Source organism: Melanerpes formicivorus, unplaced genomic scaffold, assembly GCF_026170545.1.
Source record: "Melanerpes formicivorus ecotype bairdi unplaced genomic scaffold, bMelFor1.0.p_v2 SCAF_129, whole genome shotgun sequence".
NCBI classification, from domain to species: domain Eukaryota; kingdom Metazoa; phylum Chordata; class Aves; order Piciformes; family Picidae; genus Melanerpes; species Melanerpes formicivorus.
The window spans coordinates 1,161,502-1,182,394 of NW_027142481.1; the positions used below are offsets into that span (position 1 = coordinate 1,161,502).

Consider the following 20,893-nt stretch of genomic DNA (forward strand, 5'->3'; position numbering starts at 1 on the left):
GGTGAAGAGTTTAAATAAAATCTTTAATGGCTTATTTACAACAAAGGCAATGAGTTGGCAAACTGAAAAATCTCTCTGTTTTGTTTTGTTTCCACTTTCCCCCTAACTTCAGGTACAGCAAGGCCAGAGTCAGCTCTCACCTCTGCAGCCTAGTGAGTAAGGCGCCGTATTTACATCACACTAGTACTGCCAAAGAAGCACTTCAGATGAATTCACTGGGGACAGCCAGAGGGTTAGAACAGTGAGCCTGCCCATGCTGACAATGCTGCAGCTCCAAATGTCACTTAAAAAGTCAGTGCTCTGCAGGTTGGGCTCTGCTGCTGCCAGATTGCACACATGCAAGAGGAGCTTAAAAAAAGTTCGATCAGGTAATGGGCTAAACCAACATCCCTCTGAGTCTTGTCAGGCTTTGCAAAGTGACATTGACACAAGTTTCCTCCTCCTTGGACTGAAATCTAAATGATTAACTCCAGGATTAGACTAGCTACTTGGTTTTACCTTTGCAAAGGTCTGCTCTGGGGTTTGGGGAGGGGGGTCAGGAGAGTAATCATCAACCATCGCATTTGCCTCCAGCCTCTCTACTAGAAGCGTACCACACTAACCACACAAACACAGCTGGATGAAGACAAAAAGTACTACAGACAAGATGTTAAGATCTTCTGCTTTAACAGCTTAAAAATAACTTAAGTGTTAAAGGATTTACTTGCAGCCCCAAATAAAGAAATCCAGTTTGTTTCCCACTTCCTCTCTGTCCTCCTTCAGTCTCCTCCTCCACCTCTTTGAAGGCAGTAACTGTTGCTCCTCTTTTAGAAGGATAGGAAAAGAGTCAAGTGTAGTGTATCAATCCAAAACTTACTGTCCTGGCTGTCTTCTCAGAGAGTAAAGACTTCAAGATGATGAGCTACAAGGACAAGAGATACACCAGCTGCTTGCTCTGGGCATGGAATTGTACAGCAAGGCCTGCAGGGAATGCTTTCATTGTAGGGATTCTTTGCTGAGGCTCTGTAAGAGTTAGCTTGGTCAAGGGAGCTTGTTGAGCTGTGCAGGGAAGGGTAGAAGATGGCATCTGTACAGAAGTTAACCATTTCAGCACTACATTAGGGAAGTCACCATCATAAAGAGGACAGCTGAAGCTGGTACAAACACCTTTGGCTCCTGCCCTCCTTGAATTACATTCTTCAAATGAAGTGTTCCCATTGCTAGCAGTACTCACACTTCAGCTTCTGGAGAGCAGAGCACTACTTCTGTGTTCATACAAGCCAGGGTACCTCTGAGGTGATGTCCAAGTGTTGAGCAGTTGGAGTTGACTCCCTTGTCAGCAGAACCCTTTAAAGTGTGCGTGGTTTATACTCCTGGGGTACTGAGACATGTCCCTTAGAGAGTCAGAATACAGCTGTTGGGCACAGCCACCTCCTCTTCCTGCCTCTGCCTTCCCAAGCTTTCCATCTTCCATCACCAGCAGTTACCAGAACACCTGTAGCAAGAAAAAAACCGGACTGCTGGACACATCCAAAGGCCAGATGAGTCTAGCTCTGATCCAGAGCTTTCCCTGATGACTTGTGCTCCAGTTTGGGCGACTCCTCAGCATCCCCACCAGCGGAGGGGTTATAGATGCCATCCACCGCAGGCGCTGCCGTCGGTGTTGTCAGAGGCGTTACAGTGTGTCCGAACCCCTGATAGTGACCCATGGGTGAAGATGGCATTGAAGAAGCATCAGAAATTGGGTCTTGGGTAGATGAGGACAGTAAGCTTGTATGCTCATTTTGTTCATGATCCTCTGCAAAAAACATTTTCCTTGGCTGGCCCAGGACTGTCCTTCCTACAAGGATTGTCAAGAGGAAAAAAAGACTTCTTAATACTTCCAGCACTACACCGAGGTCTTTGAAACACACCAACTCAAACAGTCATGGCCCTGCTGATAAGTTTTGTTTGTTTTCATAAGTAAAAGGATATATCTCTCCATTAAAAAACCCAACCCAACATCCAACCCACTAACAAACCCAACCCACAAAGGACATCACTCTCTTGATCTGAAACCTGCCCTGAGATGGAGCTGTTTTAAACAGACGTGCAAAACAGAGTCTAATGAATCAGTCAGGAAAGAGAGCAAAGTGCCAGATAAACCATGAAAGCCTACAGGGATGCAGCAGCCAATAATGTGGTCTGGAATGCTCTTGAGAGGGGGCTAACTGTGAAATGAAGCTGCAAATATGCAGAGGCTGTTAGAAGATGACACAAATCTGTCTGCTCCTTACCCACGTTCCGAACCTGCTCGGATATGTCTGCCCTTAGATCGGAGACGTCCCACATGGCAAGGAAGGAGTCGAAGCAGGACCCTTCTTCAGCTTCCTGAACATAAGGTTTGTAGGAGAAGCTGTAGTGATGTGCAATAGCAGCCAGGAACATCTCAACACAAATAATAAAATCCTGCAAGGAGAGAGAGACACTGACTCAGTACTTAACCCTTCTTAACTGGAGAAAATGAGCTTCTGGGCTTCTCCTACAGCTGACAGACTGTGCCTTGGGATACTGCCATCAGCTGCTTTTTCCACCAGAGGCAGGATATTCTTGGCAGGCTTCAGAGAGCACAAACACATGGGAATCAGTCCTTCCCTGGTGGGCTGGCATGCTGGAAGCAGATACTCAACAAGCAGTAACTGCAAGAAGGAAGGCGAGGACACCCAACTGCTCTGTTTACCTCAGGCACCTTCTGCCTCAGATACAGAAGCCTGGAGCAGGAAACTCACCTGGGGCTACTGGCTGAAACTTAGCTCAACTTACAATAAACTCAGAGCTAATCAGCCTGTCTTAATTCAAGAGACTATGACAGCATTTGCTTGAGATCAGCTACGTCACCTTAGGCGGAGCCACTGCTCCTAGGAAGTGATTATCTGCTCCTACCTGTAGGCCTGTAGCCACGGCTTCCACACTCTGCCACTCCCAGGTGTGCTTCTCAGAAATGACACCAACTTTCACCAGCAATGCAATGAGCACAGCTTGCCTGGAAAGATTGTTAGTGGTATTACTAGAGCAGCAGTGCCAAAACCCCTGCAAGCAAACCTGGTACACAAGAGCTGTTCCTCTGTGTGTGTACAGATGTACACAGGAGAATTGCAGAGGGACTTTGGACAAAGGCAGGGAGTGACAAGATGAGGGGTGATGGCTTCCAGCTGGAAGAAGCTGGATTTAGATTAGACATTAGGAGGAAATTCTTGCCTGTGAGGGTGGTGAGGCACTGGAACCCAGAGAAGCTGCAAGCCTGGAAGTGTTGAAAGCCAGGTTGGATGGGGCCTCGAGCAGCCTGGGCTGGTAGGAGGTGTCCCTGCCCACAACAGGGTGGGTGGAAGTGGATGATCTTTAAGGTCCCTTCCAACCCAAACCATTCTGAGACTCTTACCAAGAATTCTAAGAATCTTACCAAAACCTTCCTGTTTATATATTCACATTTGAAAAGGAGGCACCCAGAGTTCAAGAGAGATGTAATTGATTCATGGCCCTAGAGAGCAGCTGCTTGTTCCAGTTACTAGAACAAGTTGCTTCTCTTTCAGGGCACCCAGGCAGGCCACAGTGATGTTCAGCCAGTCAAATGCCCTTGCTCACAAGCAGCCAAGTGTGAGCAATGCATTTAAACAGCTCTTTATAGATAAATAGAGCAAGTTACTTTGAAAAATAAAGTGGTTTGTCTTTTTTGACTTCAAAAAATCTAACTGTTTTTGACTCTAAAGTAACTGCAAGTGAAGACAGCAATCTCACCTTACAAAACAGCAAGTCTAAAATCACAGAATCAACCAGGTTGGAAAAGACCTCAGAGATCATCAAGTCCAACCTATTACCCAATACCTAACACCTCCTGACAACTAAACCATGGCTCCAAGTGCCACATCCAAGCCTTTTTTCAACACCTCCAGGGACAGGCAGTCCACCACCTCCCTGGGTAGCTCATTCCCATGGCAAATTGCTCTTTCTGCACCTAAGCTTCCCCTGGTGCAGCTTGAGACTTGGGTCCTCTTGTTCTGCCACTGGTTGCCTGGGAGAAGAGACCAACCCCCACCTAGCTACAGCCTCCTTTCAGGTAGTTGTAGAGAGCAGTAAGGTCTCCCATGAGTGTCCTCTTCTCCAGGCTGTTAAACACCCCCAGCTCCCTCAGCCTCTCCTCACAGGGCTGTGCTCCAGACCCCTCCCCAGCCTCATTGCCCTTCTCTGCACATGTTTAAGTATTTCAATGTCTTTAGATCGAAGGGCCCAGAACTGGACACAGGACTCAAGGTGTGGCCTAACCAGTGCTGAGTACAGGGCACAATGACCTCCCTGCTCCTGCTGGCCACACTATTCCTGCCCTTGGCCTTCTTGGTCACCTGGGCACACTGCTGGCTCATGTTCAGCTGCTGTTAACCAGTACCCCCAGGTCCCTCTCTGCCTGGCTGCTCTCAGCCACTCTGACCCCAGCCTGTAGCTCTGCCTGGGGTTGTTGTGGCCGAAGTGCAGCCCCTGGCACTTGGACTTGTTGAATGCCATCCTGCTGGCCTCTGCCCATCTGTCCAGCCTGGCAAGGTCCCTCTGCAGAGCCTCTAACAGATCAACATCTGCCCCCAGCTTGGTGTCATCTGCAAACTTACCAATGGTGGACTCCATCTCCCCCTCCAGAGCATCAATAAGAACCCATCCCAAGGGAAGATGCCTGCTGTGTCCTACACATCAGTGCCCTCTTCCTCTCCCAGCACTTCGCTAAGCTTATGGGGTCAGCGTTTTGAGGCTTCTAACCCCCTGGACAAATCTAGCCTTTTTAGTTCCTTTTATGATCCCCCCTGAGAACAAGAAGCAGGGAGGGAATAACTAACTTACCAGAAAGAAACAAAAACGACCATCTTCACACACAGGAACTTGCCAACAGGTTGGATGGGGTTCAGCTCCTCACGCAGCACTTTGTAAAACAGCACCAGGCAATACATGGCAAACTAAAAGGGAAGGGAAAAAGAAAGAAGGAAGACAAGCTGTCAAAGCCTTGGTTGTGAGGGAGCTGTTCTGCAGCATCTCTTCAGTTAAAAGAATGTATTACAGAACCACAGAAACATTCAAGTTGGAAAAGACCCTCGGGATCTGTAGAAGGGCTCTGCAGAGGGACGTCGACCGGCTGGACAGATGGGCAGAGTCCAGTGGGATGGCATTCAACAAGTCCAAGTGCCAGGGGCTGCACTTTGGCCACAGCAACCCCAGGCAGAGCTACAGGCTGGGGTCAGAATGGGTGAGAGCAGCCAGGCAGAGAGGCACCTGGGGGTGCTGATTGACAGCTGCCTAAACATGAGCCAGCAGTGTGCCCAGGTGGCCAAGAAGGCCAAGGGCATCCTGGCCTCCAGCAGGAGCAGGGAAGTCATTGTGCCCCTGTACTCTGCATTGGTTAGGCTGCACCCTGAGTCCTGTGTCCAGTTCTGGGCCCCCTCAGTTTAAGAAGGACATTGACAGACTTGAAGGTGTCCAGAGAAGTGCAATGAGGCTGGGGAGAGGCCTTGAGCACAGCCCTGTGAGGAGAGGCTGAGGGAGCTGGGGTTGTTTAGCCTGGAGAAGAGGAGGCTCAGGGGTGACCTCATTGCTCTCTACAACTACCTGAAGGGAGGTTGTAGCCAGGAAGGGGTTGGTCTCTTCTCCCAGGCACCCAGCACCAGAACAAGAGGACACAGTCTCAAGCTGTGCCAGGGGAAGTTTAGACTCGAGGTGAGGAGAAAGTTCTTCACTGAGAGAGTCATTCGTCATTGGAATGTGCTGCCCAGGGAGGTGGTGGATTCCCCATCCCTGGAGGTGTTCAAGAGGGGCTTGGATGTGGCACTTGGTGCCATGGTCTAGTCATGAGGTGTTGGGTGACAGGTTGGACTCGATGATCCTCGAGGTCTCTTCCAACCTTAGCAATACTGTGATACTGTGATCACCAAGTCCAACCATTAACCCTGCTCTACACGGCTTACCCCTAAACCATATCCCCAAGCACCACATCCAAACCACCCTTAAATACATCCAAGGTTGGTGAATTCATCACCTCCCTGGGCAGCACATTCCAATTCCTGACCACTCCTTTCCTTAAAAAACTGTTTCCTCATGCCCAGTCTAAACCTACCTATGGCTTGAGGCCATTCCCTCTTGTTCTATCACTAATTAGCTGTGAGAAGAGACCAGCACCAGCCTCTCCACAATGTCAGGTAGTTGTGGACAGCAATGAAGTCTTCCCTCAGCCTCCTCTTCTCCAAACTAGCCATCCCCAGCTGCTTTGGTTGCTCTTCATCAGATTTATTCTCCAGGCCCTTCCTCAGCTTCCTTGCCCTCCTCTGCCCCGGCTCCAGCACCTCCACATCTCTCTGGTATTGAGGTGCCCAAAACTGGACACAATACTCCAGGTGTGGCCTCCCCAGAGCTGAGTACAAAAGGACAATCACCTTCCCTGCTCCTGCTGGACACAGCATTTCTAAGCCCAACCAGGATGCCATTGGCTTTCTTGGCCACCAGGGCACACTGCTGGCTCTTGTTCAGCTGCTTGTTGATGACAGTACCAGACAAAAAGGCTCTGCATTTATGGAACCTTTGCCTTACTGGTTTTATTTCTGCCTGAAACTGTGCTTGTGAAATGCATGGCATCAGCAGACATTTGCTGAGGTCATCTGGACACACTAAAAGCAAAGCACAGGGAGGTCCCTTAAAATATCTTTTCATTGCCAGGCACATCTCTAGAGTAAATAGCATCAAAAGCACTTTGTGTTCTTTCAGGCTTCTATTAAGAACACCTCAGCTGTTCCCTCTGTATGAGAGGAAGCAATGAATGCAATCTTCACTGCAAATCTGAACCACCTCCCTATGAAGGGCAACTGCCAGCAGCTGAACTGATGTGCAGTCAAGCCTAAGGAATTCTCTCCCCTTTCCTGACATTCTCCTAGCTTCTTATCAAGTTTCTTTAATCAATCACCAGCCAGGACATGCAGAAGTATGTGCTGCTGCTAGGACTGCTGCTCCAGCTCCTTCCCCAGCAGTTACCCTTTCCAAATCTGTTCTGACTCCTGCTGTTACCATGAGAAGGAAGTAGCTTGGATGCTGCAAGGCTAAGCAGCAAGAAGCTGCTGCTTTACTCCCCTTCCAGTAGCTTCTGTGTAATGTGGGTGAAGCAGAAAATGCTTCCCCTGCATTCCCAGCAAGCCACTAAATGCAATCCCTGACCTCCAAAGTGGAATTTTCAGGTGTGGGTGCTGGCATCATCTGCCTGCTGAACCAACACCACAAGGTGTTGGGCACTCCACTGTATGCACCACTTCCATTTTCTCCTGTGTTAACAGTTTGAAGGGAGAGCTTCAGCCTAGTCCCTGACTGCAAAGACTGAAAGGAAACTAAATGACCATTGGATGCAAAAGGAGAACAATGCTAAGGTCAACAGAATTCATTGCCTTGCTAATGGGGATATAGAGGAGGCATAAACAGTTCTTGCTCTCCTTTCTCCTTCTGTCACTTCTGCTAGCAGCTTCTCTCTCTCCCCCACAGCCTTGCCAGGGGATCTCTGCTTTGACTACTGTGTGAGGTAGCAGGAAGAAGGGAGGGAGTGGAGGAGGAGGTGCAAGAGGTCCCCTGGATCTATCCAGAGGGGTCTGAGGAGTTTCTGTGCTTAGAAACTGTAAATCTCTCTCTGTTGTACACATATTATGTATCTTCTACATATTCATTGCATTCCATATTTCCTAGGTCTTAGTTTGCTTGGAGGTAGAGCTTCATTTGCTTCCATCCCAAGCTGAGCTAAGTCTGGCAGTTTTATTTTGGGGCTAGTTTTCTCCAAATGAGCTGGGGGAGGGGGGGAAGTAACTTCAACCCACCACATCCTGTCAATGCTGCTACCACCAGCTTTCTACCAGCATTTTTAAGACAGCCACTGTTGGGAGGAAGCTGCCAGGGTGGGTGAAATCATCTTGGGCACAGAGGGGCTCTTAAAATGCCTGGGCCATGCCACCTCCCCCATCAAACAGTTTGGGAGAGAGAGGTGAGGCACTCCACTGCTCCGTGGAGCTTTGTAGTCAAAATAATGAAGTTTTAGAGGATCATTTTGCCAGTACTTAACAGCTACCAACTTTGGCTTACAGTGGGAACTATTCTACCCATAAGAGTGACCAGACATCAAGACAATTATTGCCTGAAGTTCACACAGCAGATGCACAAAATCCTAAGTGAGATGACTTAACAAAAGGCAGCCAGAAGTACTCTGGCTACTCACCAGCTGTGACATGTTGTTCAGGATAACCAAGTAAGTCCAAGCATTGTTGAAGCTGAAGTTGCCTTCATCATACACTCCCACCAGCTCACAGATTCTGGAAGAATTGAGAGTTAAGTCACCATGGAGTGAAAAAAAAGATGGCTACTCAGAGTGCTCAATCATCTTTACATCAACCAACTGCTAGAACCCAAAAAACACTTCAGTTACTCCCAGATGGGCACTGGGAGGTCTTGCAGAAGAATCCAGCTTCCCAGCTGCATGTGGCTCAGGAGGTTTGCCTTGTGTTCCCCACAGAAGAAACCAGTTTGAAGGCAGGGTTGCTCAATTCCACTCAATCCAACATCAATCCCACAAGCTGTTTAGCTTTGAGCTATTAGAACCCACACAGCTAACACAAAGCTTCAGATGGCTATCACTGGTGAGCAGCAACATTCTTCCACAGTCCCACAGACTTAAGAGCAATGGCCATCCACACACAGCTCGTGGAATGAAGCTCTCAACATGCTGCTGCTTTCCAACAGGTTATGTTGTACATATGAAGGCACAGGGGCAGGTCTGTCACATGCAGAGGTTAAGAACACTTGAAGAGTCAACTGAAAGTTGGCTTCAGAAATACCTAATTGTTGAAAGCCATGAGAAAAGGAAAAGGAGAAGGGGGGGAAATGACTCTAAAAACTAGAGGGATGATAAAAATGTCTTTCCCACATAGGAGTGCTTTATGTTCTCTCACACTGCTTGCAGCGCTCTTAGTATCTTTATTGCTCTTTAATACCTTTATTGATGATCAGGACCAGTGCATTGAGTCAGTCATCAGTAAATTTGGAGATGACACCAAGCTGGGGGCAGGAGTTGATCTGCTGGAGGGTAGAGAGGCTCTGCAGAGGGTCCTCGACAGGCTGGACAGATGGGCAGAGGCCAAGGGCAGGAGATTGAACACATCCAAGTGCCAGGGGCTGCACATTGGCCACAGCAACCCCAGGCAGTGCCACAGGCTGGGGTCAGAGTGGCTGAGAGCAGCCAAACAGAGAGGGACCTGGGGGTGCTGGTTGATGGTAGGCTGAACATGAGCCTGCAGTGTGCCCAGGCAGCCAGGAGGGCCAATGGCATCCTGGCCTGCATCAGGAACAGTGTGGCCAGCAGGAGCAGGGAGGTCATTCTGCCCCTGTACTCTGCACTGGTTAAGCCACACCTTGAGTCCTGTGTCCAGTTCTGGGCCCCTCAGTTCAGGAAGGAGGTTGACTTGCTGGAGCGTGTCCAGAGAAGGGCAACAAAGTTGGTGAGGGGTTTGGAGCACAGCCCTGTGAGGAGAGACTGAGGGAGCTGGGGTTGCTTAGCCTGGAGAAGAGGAGACTCAGGGGTGATCTTATTGCTGTCTACAACTACCTGAAGGGGGGTTGTAGACAGGCAGAAGTTGGTCTCTTCTCTCAGGCAGCCAGCACCAGAACAAGAGGACACAGTCTCAGGATGTGCCAGGGGAGGTTCAGGCTGGAGGTCAGGAGGAAGTTTTACACAGAGAGAGTGATTGCCCATTGGAATGGGCTGCCTGGGGAGGTGGTGGAGTCACCATCCCTGGAGGTGTTCAGGAGGAGACTTGACAGGATGCTTGGTTGCATGGTTTAGCTGGTTGGGTGGTGTTGGATGATAGGTTGGACACAATGATCTTGAAGGTCTCTTCCAACCTGGTTTATTCTATTCTATTCAGTAGCAGGAGCTCAGGATTTCACCTACTCTGCTCTGGTGAGACCACAGCTGCAACACTGTCTCCAGTTTTGGGTTCTCCAGTTCAAGGGAGCCAGGGATCTGCTGGAGACAGTCTGAGGGAGAGCCAGGAGGATGATTAGGGGACTTGAGCATCTCCCCTGTGAAGAGAGACTGAGAGCCCTGGGGCTGTTTAGTCTGGAGAAGACAGAGGGGATCTCATCATCCTATGTGGGCTACCTTGGGTGCTCCTGCTTTGGCAGGGGGCTGGGACCCAATGATCTCTGTGATCATTTCAATGCTGCAAAGAGTCACTGGCTACAGAAGTCACATAACTCAGCACTGGGGAGGCCACACCTGGAGTACTGGGGTCAGTCTTGGGATCCTCACCACTAAGAAAGACATTGAGAGGCTGGTCCAGAGAAGGACAACAAAGCTGGCAGAGGGGCTGGAGAACAGGTGTGGTGAAGAGCACCTGAGAGAATAACTGAGGTTGTTTACTCTGGAGGAAAGGAGGCTGAGAGGAGACCATCTCACACTCTGCAGCTCCCTGAAAAGAAGTTGAAGCCAGGTGGGTGTTTGGCTCTTCTCCCTAGTAGCAAGTCACAAGATGAGAGGAAATGGCCTCAAATTGCCACAGGGGAGGTTTAGGTTGGACATCAGAAGAAACTTCTTCCTTGAAAGGGTTCTCAAACACTGGCACAAGCTGCCCAGGGAGGTGGCTGAAACTCCATCCCTGAAGATGCTTAAGAAGAGGCAGAGCTGTGGTGCTGAGAGCCACGGTTTAACTCTGCCCAGGCTGGGGCTAGAGATGGGTTGGACTTGATCTTGAAGCTCTTTCCCAACCAGAACAAATCCAGGTTTCTCTAAAGAGATCAGTGGTGGATTCAACTTGCTGGCACCCCTTTAGCATGCACCACAATCAGCCTGCTCACACACTGCCTCCATGCAATACAAAGAGCCTGGCAAAGTCTTTCCAGTGTAACTCAAACACCCATCCTGAAGATCACCATTGATCCTTTCTGAGTGTACTTACAGAGCAATAATGGTGGTGAAGGGTCTGACCACGGTGTACTGCAAAACACCCAGCTTACATCTAAACAATAAAACTCTGCAAGAGAAACACAAACACTCAGTGTCTAAGGATTTAAAGACAGCTCCTTTATGGAAGATTCCTCTGCTCAGTACATCACAGAATTGTTAGGGCTGGAAGGGATCAACTCCCCCTGCCATGGGCAGGGACACTTCACACTACAGCAGGTTGCTCAGAGCTACATCCAGCCTGGCCTTAAAAACCTCCAGGGATGAGGCTTCCACCACCTCCCTGGGCAACCTGTGCCAGTCTCTCACCACCCTCATGGGGAAGAACTTCCTCCTAACATCCAATCTGAATCTACCCATTTATATTTTGAATCCAACCTGTTATCTAAACTGAGTTTCTACTTCATGGCAGTTTCAACCTTGTGCCCAGGACTCTTTTCAACCATAAAGAATGCAGTTTCCACTGTGTTTGGGTGTGTTCAGGAATGACTTACACAGTTTGTATTTAACACTGTAAACAGCTTTGTCAAGAGCTCTTAAATCTCTTAAGAGATGCTTATCAGATTAAGTTCTGGGTCCAGAGGTGAGCCATAAAGATATCCAAGGGTTGGAGCACTTCTGCTATGAGGACAGGCTGAGTCAGTTGGGGTTGTTCAGCCTGGGGAGGAGAAGGCTCCAGGGAGACCTTAGAGCAGCCTTCCATGATTTGAAAGGGGTCCCCAGGAAAGCTGGAGAGAGACTTTTTAACCAAGGTATGGAATGACAGGGCAAGGGGCAGTGGCTTCAAACTGGAAGCTGCTGGATCAGGCATTAGGAGGAAATTTTTGCCTATGAAGGTGGTGAGGCACTAGAACAGGTGGTCCAGAGAAGCTGTGGAGGCTCCAAGCCTGCAAGTGGTGAAAGCCAGGTTAGGTGGGGCCTAGAGCAAGCTGGCCTAGCAGGACATGTCCCTGCCCATGGCAGGGGGTTGGAACTAGACAATCTTTAAGATCCCTTCCAACTCTAAGCATTCTGGCTTCAAGGCCTTTTGTCCTTCACCAATGCAAGTAAAGACAATAGGCTACATGGTCTATCACTGATTATCCCATGAGCTTTGGGCAAACACTGTATGAGAGCAAAAGGAAACCAAGTCAAGGGAACTTATTCCCAGTATTTTTGAACAATAAGGCAGGCCTGAGAGCAGCCTGCCAGTACCTGAAGGGGGTCTACAGGGAGGATGGGGAAAGACTGCTTACAAAGACCTGCAGGGACAGGACAAGGGGCAATGGCTTCAGGCTAGAGAAGGGCAGATTTAGATTGGATATCAGAAAGAAGCTCTTTACTGGGAGGGTGGTGGAACACTGGAACAGGCTGCCCAGGGAGAGGTGGTTGAGGCCCCATCCCTGGAGGTATTCAAAGTGAGGCTCGACAAGACCCTGGGCAAACCGACCTAGTTGGGGATGTCCCTGCTGACCACAGGGGGGTTGGACTGGATGACCTTTGGAGGTCCTTTCCAGCCTGGACCATTCTAAGTTGCATTCAACACCACCTGAGTCACTGCAGGTCAGTAATTCCACCTAGAGCAAGCTCGGGGCAAACACAGCGACAGCAAAGGTTCGGAGCTGATGAACAAGAGGAGCACAAACCACCAACCCACTCTGCCAGGCAGCAACAACCCTACTGCTAAATGTCCACACAAAATGCTTGCCTCTGATGAGACAGCTTCAGAGGGTGAAGACCTCGAGGTATACTCACTCTCCCATAGCCCATGATGGACAACAGCACAGAGGAGGCAGATGTCTCTGCTGATCTTTCGCTTCTATTATTAATACGAGGTTTGGGTACCGGTTGGTTAGATAGTTTGAAAGAAAAACCATAAAATTATAGATGACATAAGCTTCATAGCATTCTCGACATGTATCCACATATATTGCAATGTTGGGGTATTTCAAAGCTATCCACTGTAAGGAGAGAGGCACACAGAAAGGTTACGTGCAAGAAAGGCAAAGCGACCGCAACGACAACGCTGCTGGCTCGGTTCAGCCACCAACGCTGCCCCAGCCAGCAGGCACTGCTTTAAAACAGGGCTTCAAGCACTTGGCTGAGCAGGGGGATGCTACAGCTAGAAACCAAGGATCTGCAGAAATACAAACAGAACTTCTGGCTGCATCTCTGCTGCTTCAAATGACCTGAGCAGGCTGGATGGAAGGGCCGAGGCCGCTGCCATCAGGGCCTGCGCTTTGGTCACGACCACCCCACAAATGCTCCGGGCTTGGGGCAGAGTGGCTGCAAGCTACCCAGTGTTTGAATCTGGGAAGAGGGTCACAGAATCAGTAAGGTTGGAAAAGACCTCAAAGATCATCAAGTGCAACCTGTCACCCAACACCTCATGGCTACTAAACCATGGCTCCAAGTGCCACATCCAGTCCCCTCTTGAACACCTCCAGGGATGGGGACTCCACCACCTCCCTGGGCAGCACATTCCAATGGCTAACTCTGTGAAGTTCTCCTCACCTTCAGCCTAACCTCCCCTGATGCAGCTTCAGGCTGTGTCCTCTTGTTCTGGTGCTGCTTGCCTGGGAGAAGAGACCAACCTCCACCTGGCTACAACCTCCACCTGGCTACAACCTCCCTGCAGGGAGTTGGAGAGAGCAGTAAGGTCTCCTCTGAGCCTCCTCTTCTGCAGCCTAAACAACCCCAGCTTCCTCAGCCTCGCCTCACAGGGCTGTGCTCAAGGCTTCTCCCCAGCCTCACTACCCTTCTCTGGATACATTCATGAGTCTCAATGTCCTTCTTAAATTGAGGGTCCCAGAACTGAAGATAGTACTCAAGACATGGCCTGACCAGTGCTGAGTACATGGGCACAATGACTTCCCTGTTCCTGCTGGCCACACTATTCTTGATGCAGGCCAGGATGCCATTGGACTTTCTATTCAGCTCAGATTAAGCATGTCAGGAGGGCACAGGAACCAGGAGCCTGGACAAAGCTTTTAGTATGTCAGAAATGCTTCTCAATCTCTGGCTAGAGCTCATTTCATCAGCAGGTCATTTTCTTCCAAAGGAAAATTCTGTACTTGAAATGAATATCAACCTGAGGCAGTTGATATTCCTCACACTTTCACTCTCAGGCACTTTAAATCCCAGTCTCTACACAACAACAAAACCCCACCACAAACCCAAACCAAACAAACAAAACCCAACCAACCAACAAAAAAACCCCAAGAGGAAAATAAGAACCTACATAAGGGTGACACTAAAGACTCAAGAGAAAAATCAAGGGGGAAGTTCTTGGAAATCATCTTTTTCCATGAGGGAAACAGAACTGCAAGGCCAGCAGCTGAGGACAGCATGTCAAGACACATCCTGCACAGCCCACAGACTCAGCAATGTTGCTTAGGTCTGGCCAAAATCAGCTCCACAGGTGAGGCATTGACATGCACCACATCTGGCTCGTGGCCAGGAGAATCTGTCACATAAAAGTATTCAGAGGTGGAGGGTTGGGGTTTTTGTTTTGCAGGATCCTACCCTTTGCTCCCTGAAGCAAAGAAAATAAATAAAAGGAAGAATTTTAGCATTAAACATTAACTCAGGAATGAATTTTAGCACTAATCCTAACTCAGAAAAGAAAGGTAAGGGGTAAAGCACCCAGTCTGGAGACAGTACTTGGTTCGGTCTGGTTTCCAGTTCAGCTGTTACTGAAGGTGGAAGGACCAGGTGTTTGCAGGCTTGTGTAGTACCCCTTTGCACATGTCACAAAGGGCATTCAAGGACAGGATTAAGAAGGGTTAAGAAGAGCAATCCCACAAGCTCCACAGGAAGAATGCACTACCACTACAACTATGCTTCTGCCATCCCTGGGTCGAGGGTTGGACTGGATGATCTTTGAGGTCTCTTCCAGCCAGCTAAGCTCTGTGATTCTGTGAATGGCCAGAAGTTCCTGGGACTGTGACTCTCCATTCTGTGACACTGTCTTCCCTCACTCCCACAGCAAACAGAATTTATTGAGCTGTTACCAGGTAGAAAATACTCACACTGTCTAAACTGTAAATTGGCACCATCCACAGAATCCTGTTGCAAGAACAAAAGGGCAGTTAATATTGCTAGAAGTATTTTCAGCCTCAGTTGAAGTCAGCACTCATAGCACAGGCAAAAAAATGGGAACTGTTACCTTATTATTGGTTTCTGTAACTCAGGTTGAGTATAATGGACTAAGTGTTGTAGTATTCCCCAGAGAGAGATGGGGATAGTCATTAGGAGGAATATCCCAGCGATAAACCATGCTTTGGTGTGGATGCCAACCTTGCAAAGGAAAAAGAGGCAAGTTTTAGTATTAACACTAACTAGTGGAGTCCCCCAGGGATCAGTGCTGGCTCCAGTCCTGTTCAACATCATCAATTATGCTGCTGAGGGAAGAGACAGACAAGAATCTGCCCAGCAAGTTTGCTGATGATACCAAACTGGGAGGCTTGGCTGAGACACCTGAAGGCTGTGAGGCCATTCAGAGACTTGGACAGACTGAGAGCTGGGCAGAGAGGAACCTAATGAGGTTCAACAAGGAGAGGTGCAGAGTCTTGCACCTGGGCAGGAAGAATAAACTGCAGCAGTACAGGCTGGGAGGTGATCTGCTGGAGAGCAGCCCTGTGGAGAAGGAGCTGGGAGTGCTGGTGGACAACAAGTTCTGCATGGGACAGCAATGTGCCCTGGGGGCCAAGAAGGCCAATGAGGCCCTGGGATGCATTAAGAGGAGTGTGTCCAGAAGATCCAGGGAGGTTCTCCTGCCTCTCTACTCTGCCCTGGTGAGACCTCACCTGGAATATTGCATCCAGTTCTGGGCTCACCCCACCACATTCCCCAGAGAGGATTGTTCCTGCTGTACATCAACATCCCTCATCTTCCCTTGCCTTCCAGCTCCAAGATCACTTCTGAGGAGTTCCTCTACCGGCACCAGATGTAAGGAGTTTGAGATTTCAAACACCACTATGACACAAACACCAATTACACTGAATGTGTGAAAGGCAGCAGAACAAAGTTGCAAACCCAGAAATTTGGAGTACAGCCAGGATTGATTTTACCACAACAGCTAAAACTTAAGCCATGAAAAAGCTTACTTCCAACTGAGTACAAGCTTGTGTTAGATTCGGTGGACAATACATATTTTAACCTTAAGTTTTCACCTCATGCTAGAAAAAGAATGCTGGCACACGTGTGCAATTCACACCCTGCTTTAACAGCATACCAGGGTGCCAGCAGAAGGAAAGAGAAGCTTCTCCATCTTGATTCTCCCTGACCTGACAGAGTTACCTGAAATAGAATCACAGAATCAACAAGGTTGGAAAAGACCTTTGAGATCAAGTCCAACCTATTACCTAACACATAACATCTATTACCCAATACCTAACAACCTATGACCTAATACCTAACATCTCCTGACAACTAAACCATGGCTCCCAGTGCCACATCCAAGCCTTTTTTGAACACCTCCAGGGATGGTGACTCCACCACCTCCCTGAGCAGCACATTCCAATGGCAGGTAACTCTTTCTGGGAAGAACTTTCTCCTTGCCTCCAGCTTAAACATCCCCTGGTGCAGCTTGAGACTGTGTCCTCTTGTGCTGGTGCTGGGGGCCTGGGAGAAGAGACCAAACCCCACCTGGCTACAACCTCCTTTCAGGAAGCTGTGGACAGCAAGATCTCTCCTGAGCCTCCTCCAGGCTAAGCAACCCCAGCTCCCTCAGCCTCTCCTCACAGGGCTGTGCTCCAGACCTCTCCCCATCCTCATTGTCCTTCTCTGAACACGTTCAAGTCCATCTTAAATTGAACCCAGAACTGGACACAGGACTCAAGGTGTGGCCTAAGCAGCGCTGAGCACAGGGCAGGATGACTTCCCAGCTCCTGCTGACCACCCTCTTGCCGATGCAGGCCAGGATGTCACTGTTACTGCTGGCAGTGTCAGCGTCCCCGGGGCAGGGCAGAACTCCAGCTGTGGCCCTGGGGAGACTGACTTCAGTATCCCTTCAACATCGCCCTACCGTTTAAACATCAACTACTACTGAACCGGAAGGAGGAAACAATTCTGCCCTGTTCCATTGCCCTCATCTGCGCTTTCACAGCGCCACAAACGCGCACAGCTGCGCGGTGGAACCCCTCCGGTTCCTCTTCTCGCTGGGTCTGCACCCTGGGGCTGGAGTGCGCTGCCAACCACACCTCAGGGGTGGAAGCCGCGGCTAGGCCCGGGCACACAGGTACCCCAGCCCCAGCCCCCGCCCAGGGCCCCGTCCCTCACCTCCAGTTTCTGCAGCTCCCACACGCAGAGCGGCACCACTACCAGCAGCCCCACGATGTACAGCAGCACCACCAACGGCCGGATCCACCGCCGCCAGTTCCCGCAGGTGCACGGCATGGCCGCGGCCAGGCCCCCGCCTCGCCACGCTGGCCACACGGACCCGGGGCCCGCAGCACCTCAGCGAGCCGGCGCCGGGCCCGGCACCCCGCGCGGGGCGCGCATTACCGGCGGAGCCGTCCGAACATCAGCGTCCCGCTCAGCTCCTCACTGCCAGAGCATCAACGCCCAGCTCCTCAACGCCAGCGCATCAGCGCCCAGCTCAGCTCCTCACCGCCCAGCCCGGCCCTGCCCCGGCCCAGCGCGGCACCACCCCGCGCACACGCCCCGGCCGCACTTCCTCCCAGCAGCGCCCCCGGCTGGCCCGCCCCGGCCCCAGCGGCCGCGCCGATTGGCTCTTCGCCCTGCTCATCACCGCCCACCGGCGCCCGTGGACAATGGCAGAGCCGGCTGGACCGGGGTCGGCACCGCCCCGGAAGGGAGTTCCGCGATTGGAGCGCCGAGGTTGCAGCCCCGCGGTTGCAGTCCCGCGATTGGAGGCTCGCGATTAGAGCCCCGCGGTTGCAGCCCCGCGATTGGAGGCTCGCGGTTGCAGCCCCGCGGTTGGAGGCTCGCGATTGGAGCTCCGCGATTGCAGCCCCTCGATTGCAGCCCCGCGATTGGAGGCCCGCGCCTCGAGCCGTGCGCCTCGAGCAGTTCTGTCCGTGTGCTGCCGTTCCCGCGCTGTCCGTGCTGGTGCTGCAGGCAGTGTGTGTCGCCCGCTGCAGGCGGCTTCTCTGGGGCACCACGGCGGCCCTGCCACCTGTGAGGGGAATCACGCAGCCGTTTTGTGGCAAAAGACCTTTAAGGTCGTCGAGTCCGAACGTTCTCTAGTTCTGCCTAAGCCACGTCTCTCCGCGCCACGTCTCTGCCCGTTTAAAACACCACCTTGCAGGAGGTTGAAAGGCTTGGGGCTGTTCAGCCTGGAGTGGAGAAGGCTCCAGGGAGGCCTTAGAGCTACGTTTCACTATGGGGAGAGGACATGCAGGAAGGACTGTTTGGAAAGCCTTGTAGTGATAGGACAAGGAGCAATGGTTTTAAACAGAAGCAAGGTTGGGCATCAGGAGGAAGCTCTTTACTGTGAGACTGGTATAACCCTGGAACAGGTTGCCCAGGGGTGTGGCAGCCTGATCTAGTTGGAGGTGTCCTTGCTTGCTGTGATGACCTTTGAGAGTCCCTTCCAACCCAGTGCAATCTGTGAACCTCCAGGGCTGGGCATTCACTCCTCTGCCTGGAGGCTGTTGCTGGTGTGGACCACAGAGCAGGGAAATGCAGGCCAGGCCAGGCCTGTGGACACGCAGGAGAGCTGGGCTGTGGAGGTGGATGTCAGGCAGCACTTGCAGGAGCTGAAGGTCACAGAGACAGCTGCTGGCACTTCCCAGCCAGATGAAGCCTCTGCAAACAGGAGCCCCTATGGCCACCCCCACCCAGGCAGGAGAGAGCATCCTGGTGCAGGGAGCCCTGAAGAGCTCCGAGAGTGGATGGCAGGTTCCAAGATCAAAACTCCAGCAGCTGTATGAATAGCATGAGATGTGTTGTGTTTCATGTACTTGTTGGACATTTACTGGTTTATTTTGCTTTGAAAGTACCTTGTGAGGACAGCCAAAATGCCAGTGAGCTCCACAGTGATCACTGACAAAACACAGGACCTTGGGTCAGGGTGTTGGTGATACCCTGCCAAATACCTGAGGAACTGCAGCTGGAAATGCCTGGAGGAAGGAGAATGCAGATTTCAGTTGGAAGTGTGACTGGGAAGTAGAAACCATATGGAGTAAAAGGTACTAAAGAACAGTGACTGGGTCTCCCTCTTTTTGTTTTTTTTCTCTCTCTAGATGAAGTCCTCAGTTGATTCCTTCCTTCCTTCCTTCCTTCCTTCCTTCCTTCCTTCCTTCCTTCCTTCCTTCCTTCCTTCCTTCCTTCCTTCCTTCCTTCCTTCCTTCCTTCCTTCCTTCCTTCCTTCCTTCCTTCCTTCCTTCCTTCCTTCCTTCCTTCCTTCCTTCCTTCCTTCCTTCCTTCCTTCCTTCCTTCCTTCCTTCCTTCCTTCCTTCCTTCCTTCCTTCCTTCCTTCCTTCCTTCCTTCCTTCCTTCCTTCCTTCCTTCCTTCCTTCCTTCCTTCCTTCCTTCCTTCCTTCCTTCCTTCCTTCCTTCCTTCCTTCCTTCCTTCCTTCCTTCCTTCCCTTCCTTCCCTCCCTTCCTTCCCCTTCCCCCTTCCTCCTTCCCCCTTCCCTCCTTCCCCCTTCCCTCCTTCCCTTCCTTCCCTCCTTCCCCCTTCCCCTCCTTCCCCCCTTCCCCCTTCCCCCCTTCCCTCCTTCCCCCCTTCCCTCCTTCCCCCCTTCCCTCCTTCCCCCCTTCCCTCCTTCCCCCTTCCCTCCCTCCTCCCCCTTCCCTCCTTCCCCCCTTCCCTCCTTCCCCCCTTCCCTCCTTCCCCCCTTCCCTCCTTCCCCCCTTCCCTCCTTCCCCCCTTCCCTCCTTCCCCCCTTCCCCCTCCTTCCCCCCTTCCCCCCTTCCCCCCTTCCCTCCTTCCCCCCTTCCCCCTTCCCCCCTTCCCTCCTTCCCCCCTTCCCTCCTTCCCCCCTTCCCTCCTTCCCCCCTTCCCTCCTTCCCCCTTCCCCCCTTCCCCCCTTCCCCCCTTCCCTCCTTCCTTCCCCCCTTCCCTCCTTCCTTCCCCCCTTCCCTCCTTCCTTCCCCCCTTCCTCCTTCCTTCCCCCCTTCCCCCCTTCCCTCCTTCCTTCCCCCCTTCCCCCTTCCCCCCTTCCCCCCTTCCCCCCTTCCCCCCTTCCCCCCTTCCCCCCCTTCCCCCCTTCCCCCTTCCCCCCTTCCCCCCCTTCCCTCTTTCCTTCCCCCCTTCCCCCCTTCCCCCCTTCCCCCCCTTCCCCCCTTCCCCCCTTCCCCCCTTCCCCCCTTCCCCCCTTCCCCCCCTTCCCCCCTTCCCCCCTTCCCCCCTTCCCCCCTTCCCCCCTTCTCCCCTTCCCCCCTCCCCCCCCTTCCCTTCCCTTCCCTTCCCTTCCCTTCCCTTCCCTTCCCTTCCCTTCCCTTCCCTTCCCTTCCCTTCCCTTCCCTTCCCTTCCCTTCCCTTCCCTTCCCTTCCCTTCCCTTCCCTTCCCTTCCCTTCCCTTCCCTTCCCTTCCCTTCCCTTCCCTTCCCTTCCCTTCCCTTCCCTTCCCTTCCCTTCCCTTCCCTTCCCTTCCCTTCCCTTCCCTTCCCTTCCCTTCCCTTCCCTTCCCTTCCCTTCCCTTCCCCCTTCCTCCCTTCCTTCCTTCCCTCCCTCCCTCCGCACTGCTATTACTTGCCCAATATTTTGACTATTAAGTTACCAATGGTTCTTTCTTGAAGTAATGCAGGTCTGTATGTTGTTTGGTTTTTCAAGAGTTGCTGTCTCTGTATTGTGGAAATGACAAGAAACATCTTTCCTTTGGATGTATGCCAGGAGAAAGGACATTTCCTACTCAGTAAATTGTAAAGCCTCAAAACCTGTTAGGCTGCTTGTCCTAGAGTTGACCTTTTTGCTCTCTACAGCTTCCCAAAGGGAGGTTGCAGCCAGGTGGGGATTGGTCTCTCAGGCAA

At 51.4% G+C, this 20,893-nt stretch overlaps 1 protein-coding gene across 1 annotated transcript; it reads right to left on the reverse strand.

The window, feature by feature from the left end:
- Positions 1 to 4: 4 nt before the first annotated feature.
- Positions 5 to 17,592, reverse strand: TMEM184C (transmembrane protein 184C). The gene is made up of 10 exons (XM_068168022.1): positions 17,234 to 17,592; positions 15,120 to 15,250; positions 14,983 to 15,019; positions 12,707 to 12,912; positions 10,968 to 11,042; positions 8,234 to 8,327; positions 4,843 to 4,955; positions 2,902 to 3,001; positions 2,256 to 2,427; positions 5 to 1,819 (listed from the first exon to the last, which is right to left on the reverse strand). The coding sequence occupies exons 1-10, from the start codon at positions 17,348 to 17,350 to the stop codon at positions 1,527 to 1,529; spliced, it is 1,338 nt and encodes a 445-aa protein (XP_068024123.1). The 5' UTR covers positions 17,351 to 17,592; the 3' UTR covers positions 5 to 1,526.
- Between the last annotated feature and the right edge of the window lie 3,301 nt (positions 17,593 to 20,893).

Bases quoted from the DNA above. Each gene is read 5' to 3' on its own strand.
- TMEM184C (XM_068168022.1), bottom strand. From the start codon at position 17,350: ATGCCGTGCACCTGCGGGAACTGGCGGCGGTGGATCCGGCCGTTGGTG. The intron at 11,043-12,706 runs GTGAGTATACCT...TTTCTCTTGCAG, and splicing joins CCATCATGGGCTATGGGAGA to AGTTTTATTGTTTAGATGTA. The intron at 2,428-2,901 runs GTAGGAGCAGAT...CTCTCCTTGCAG, and splicing joins CCGTGGCTACAGGCCTACAG to GATTTTATTATTTGTGTTGA.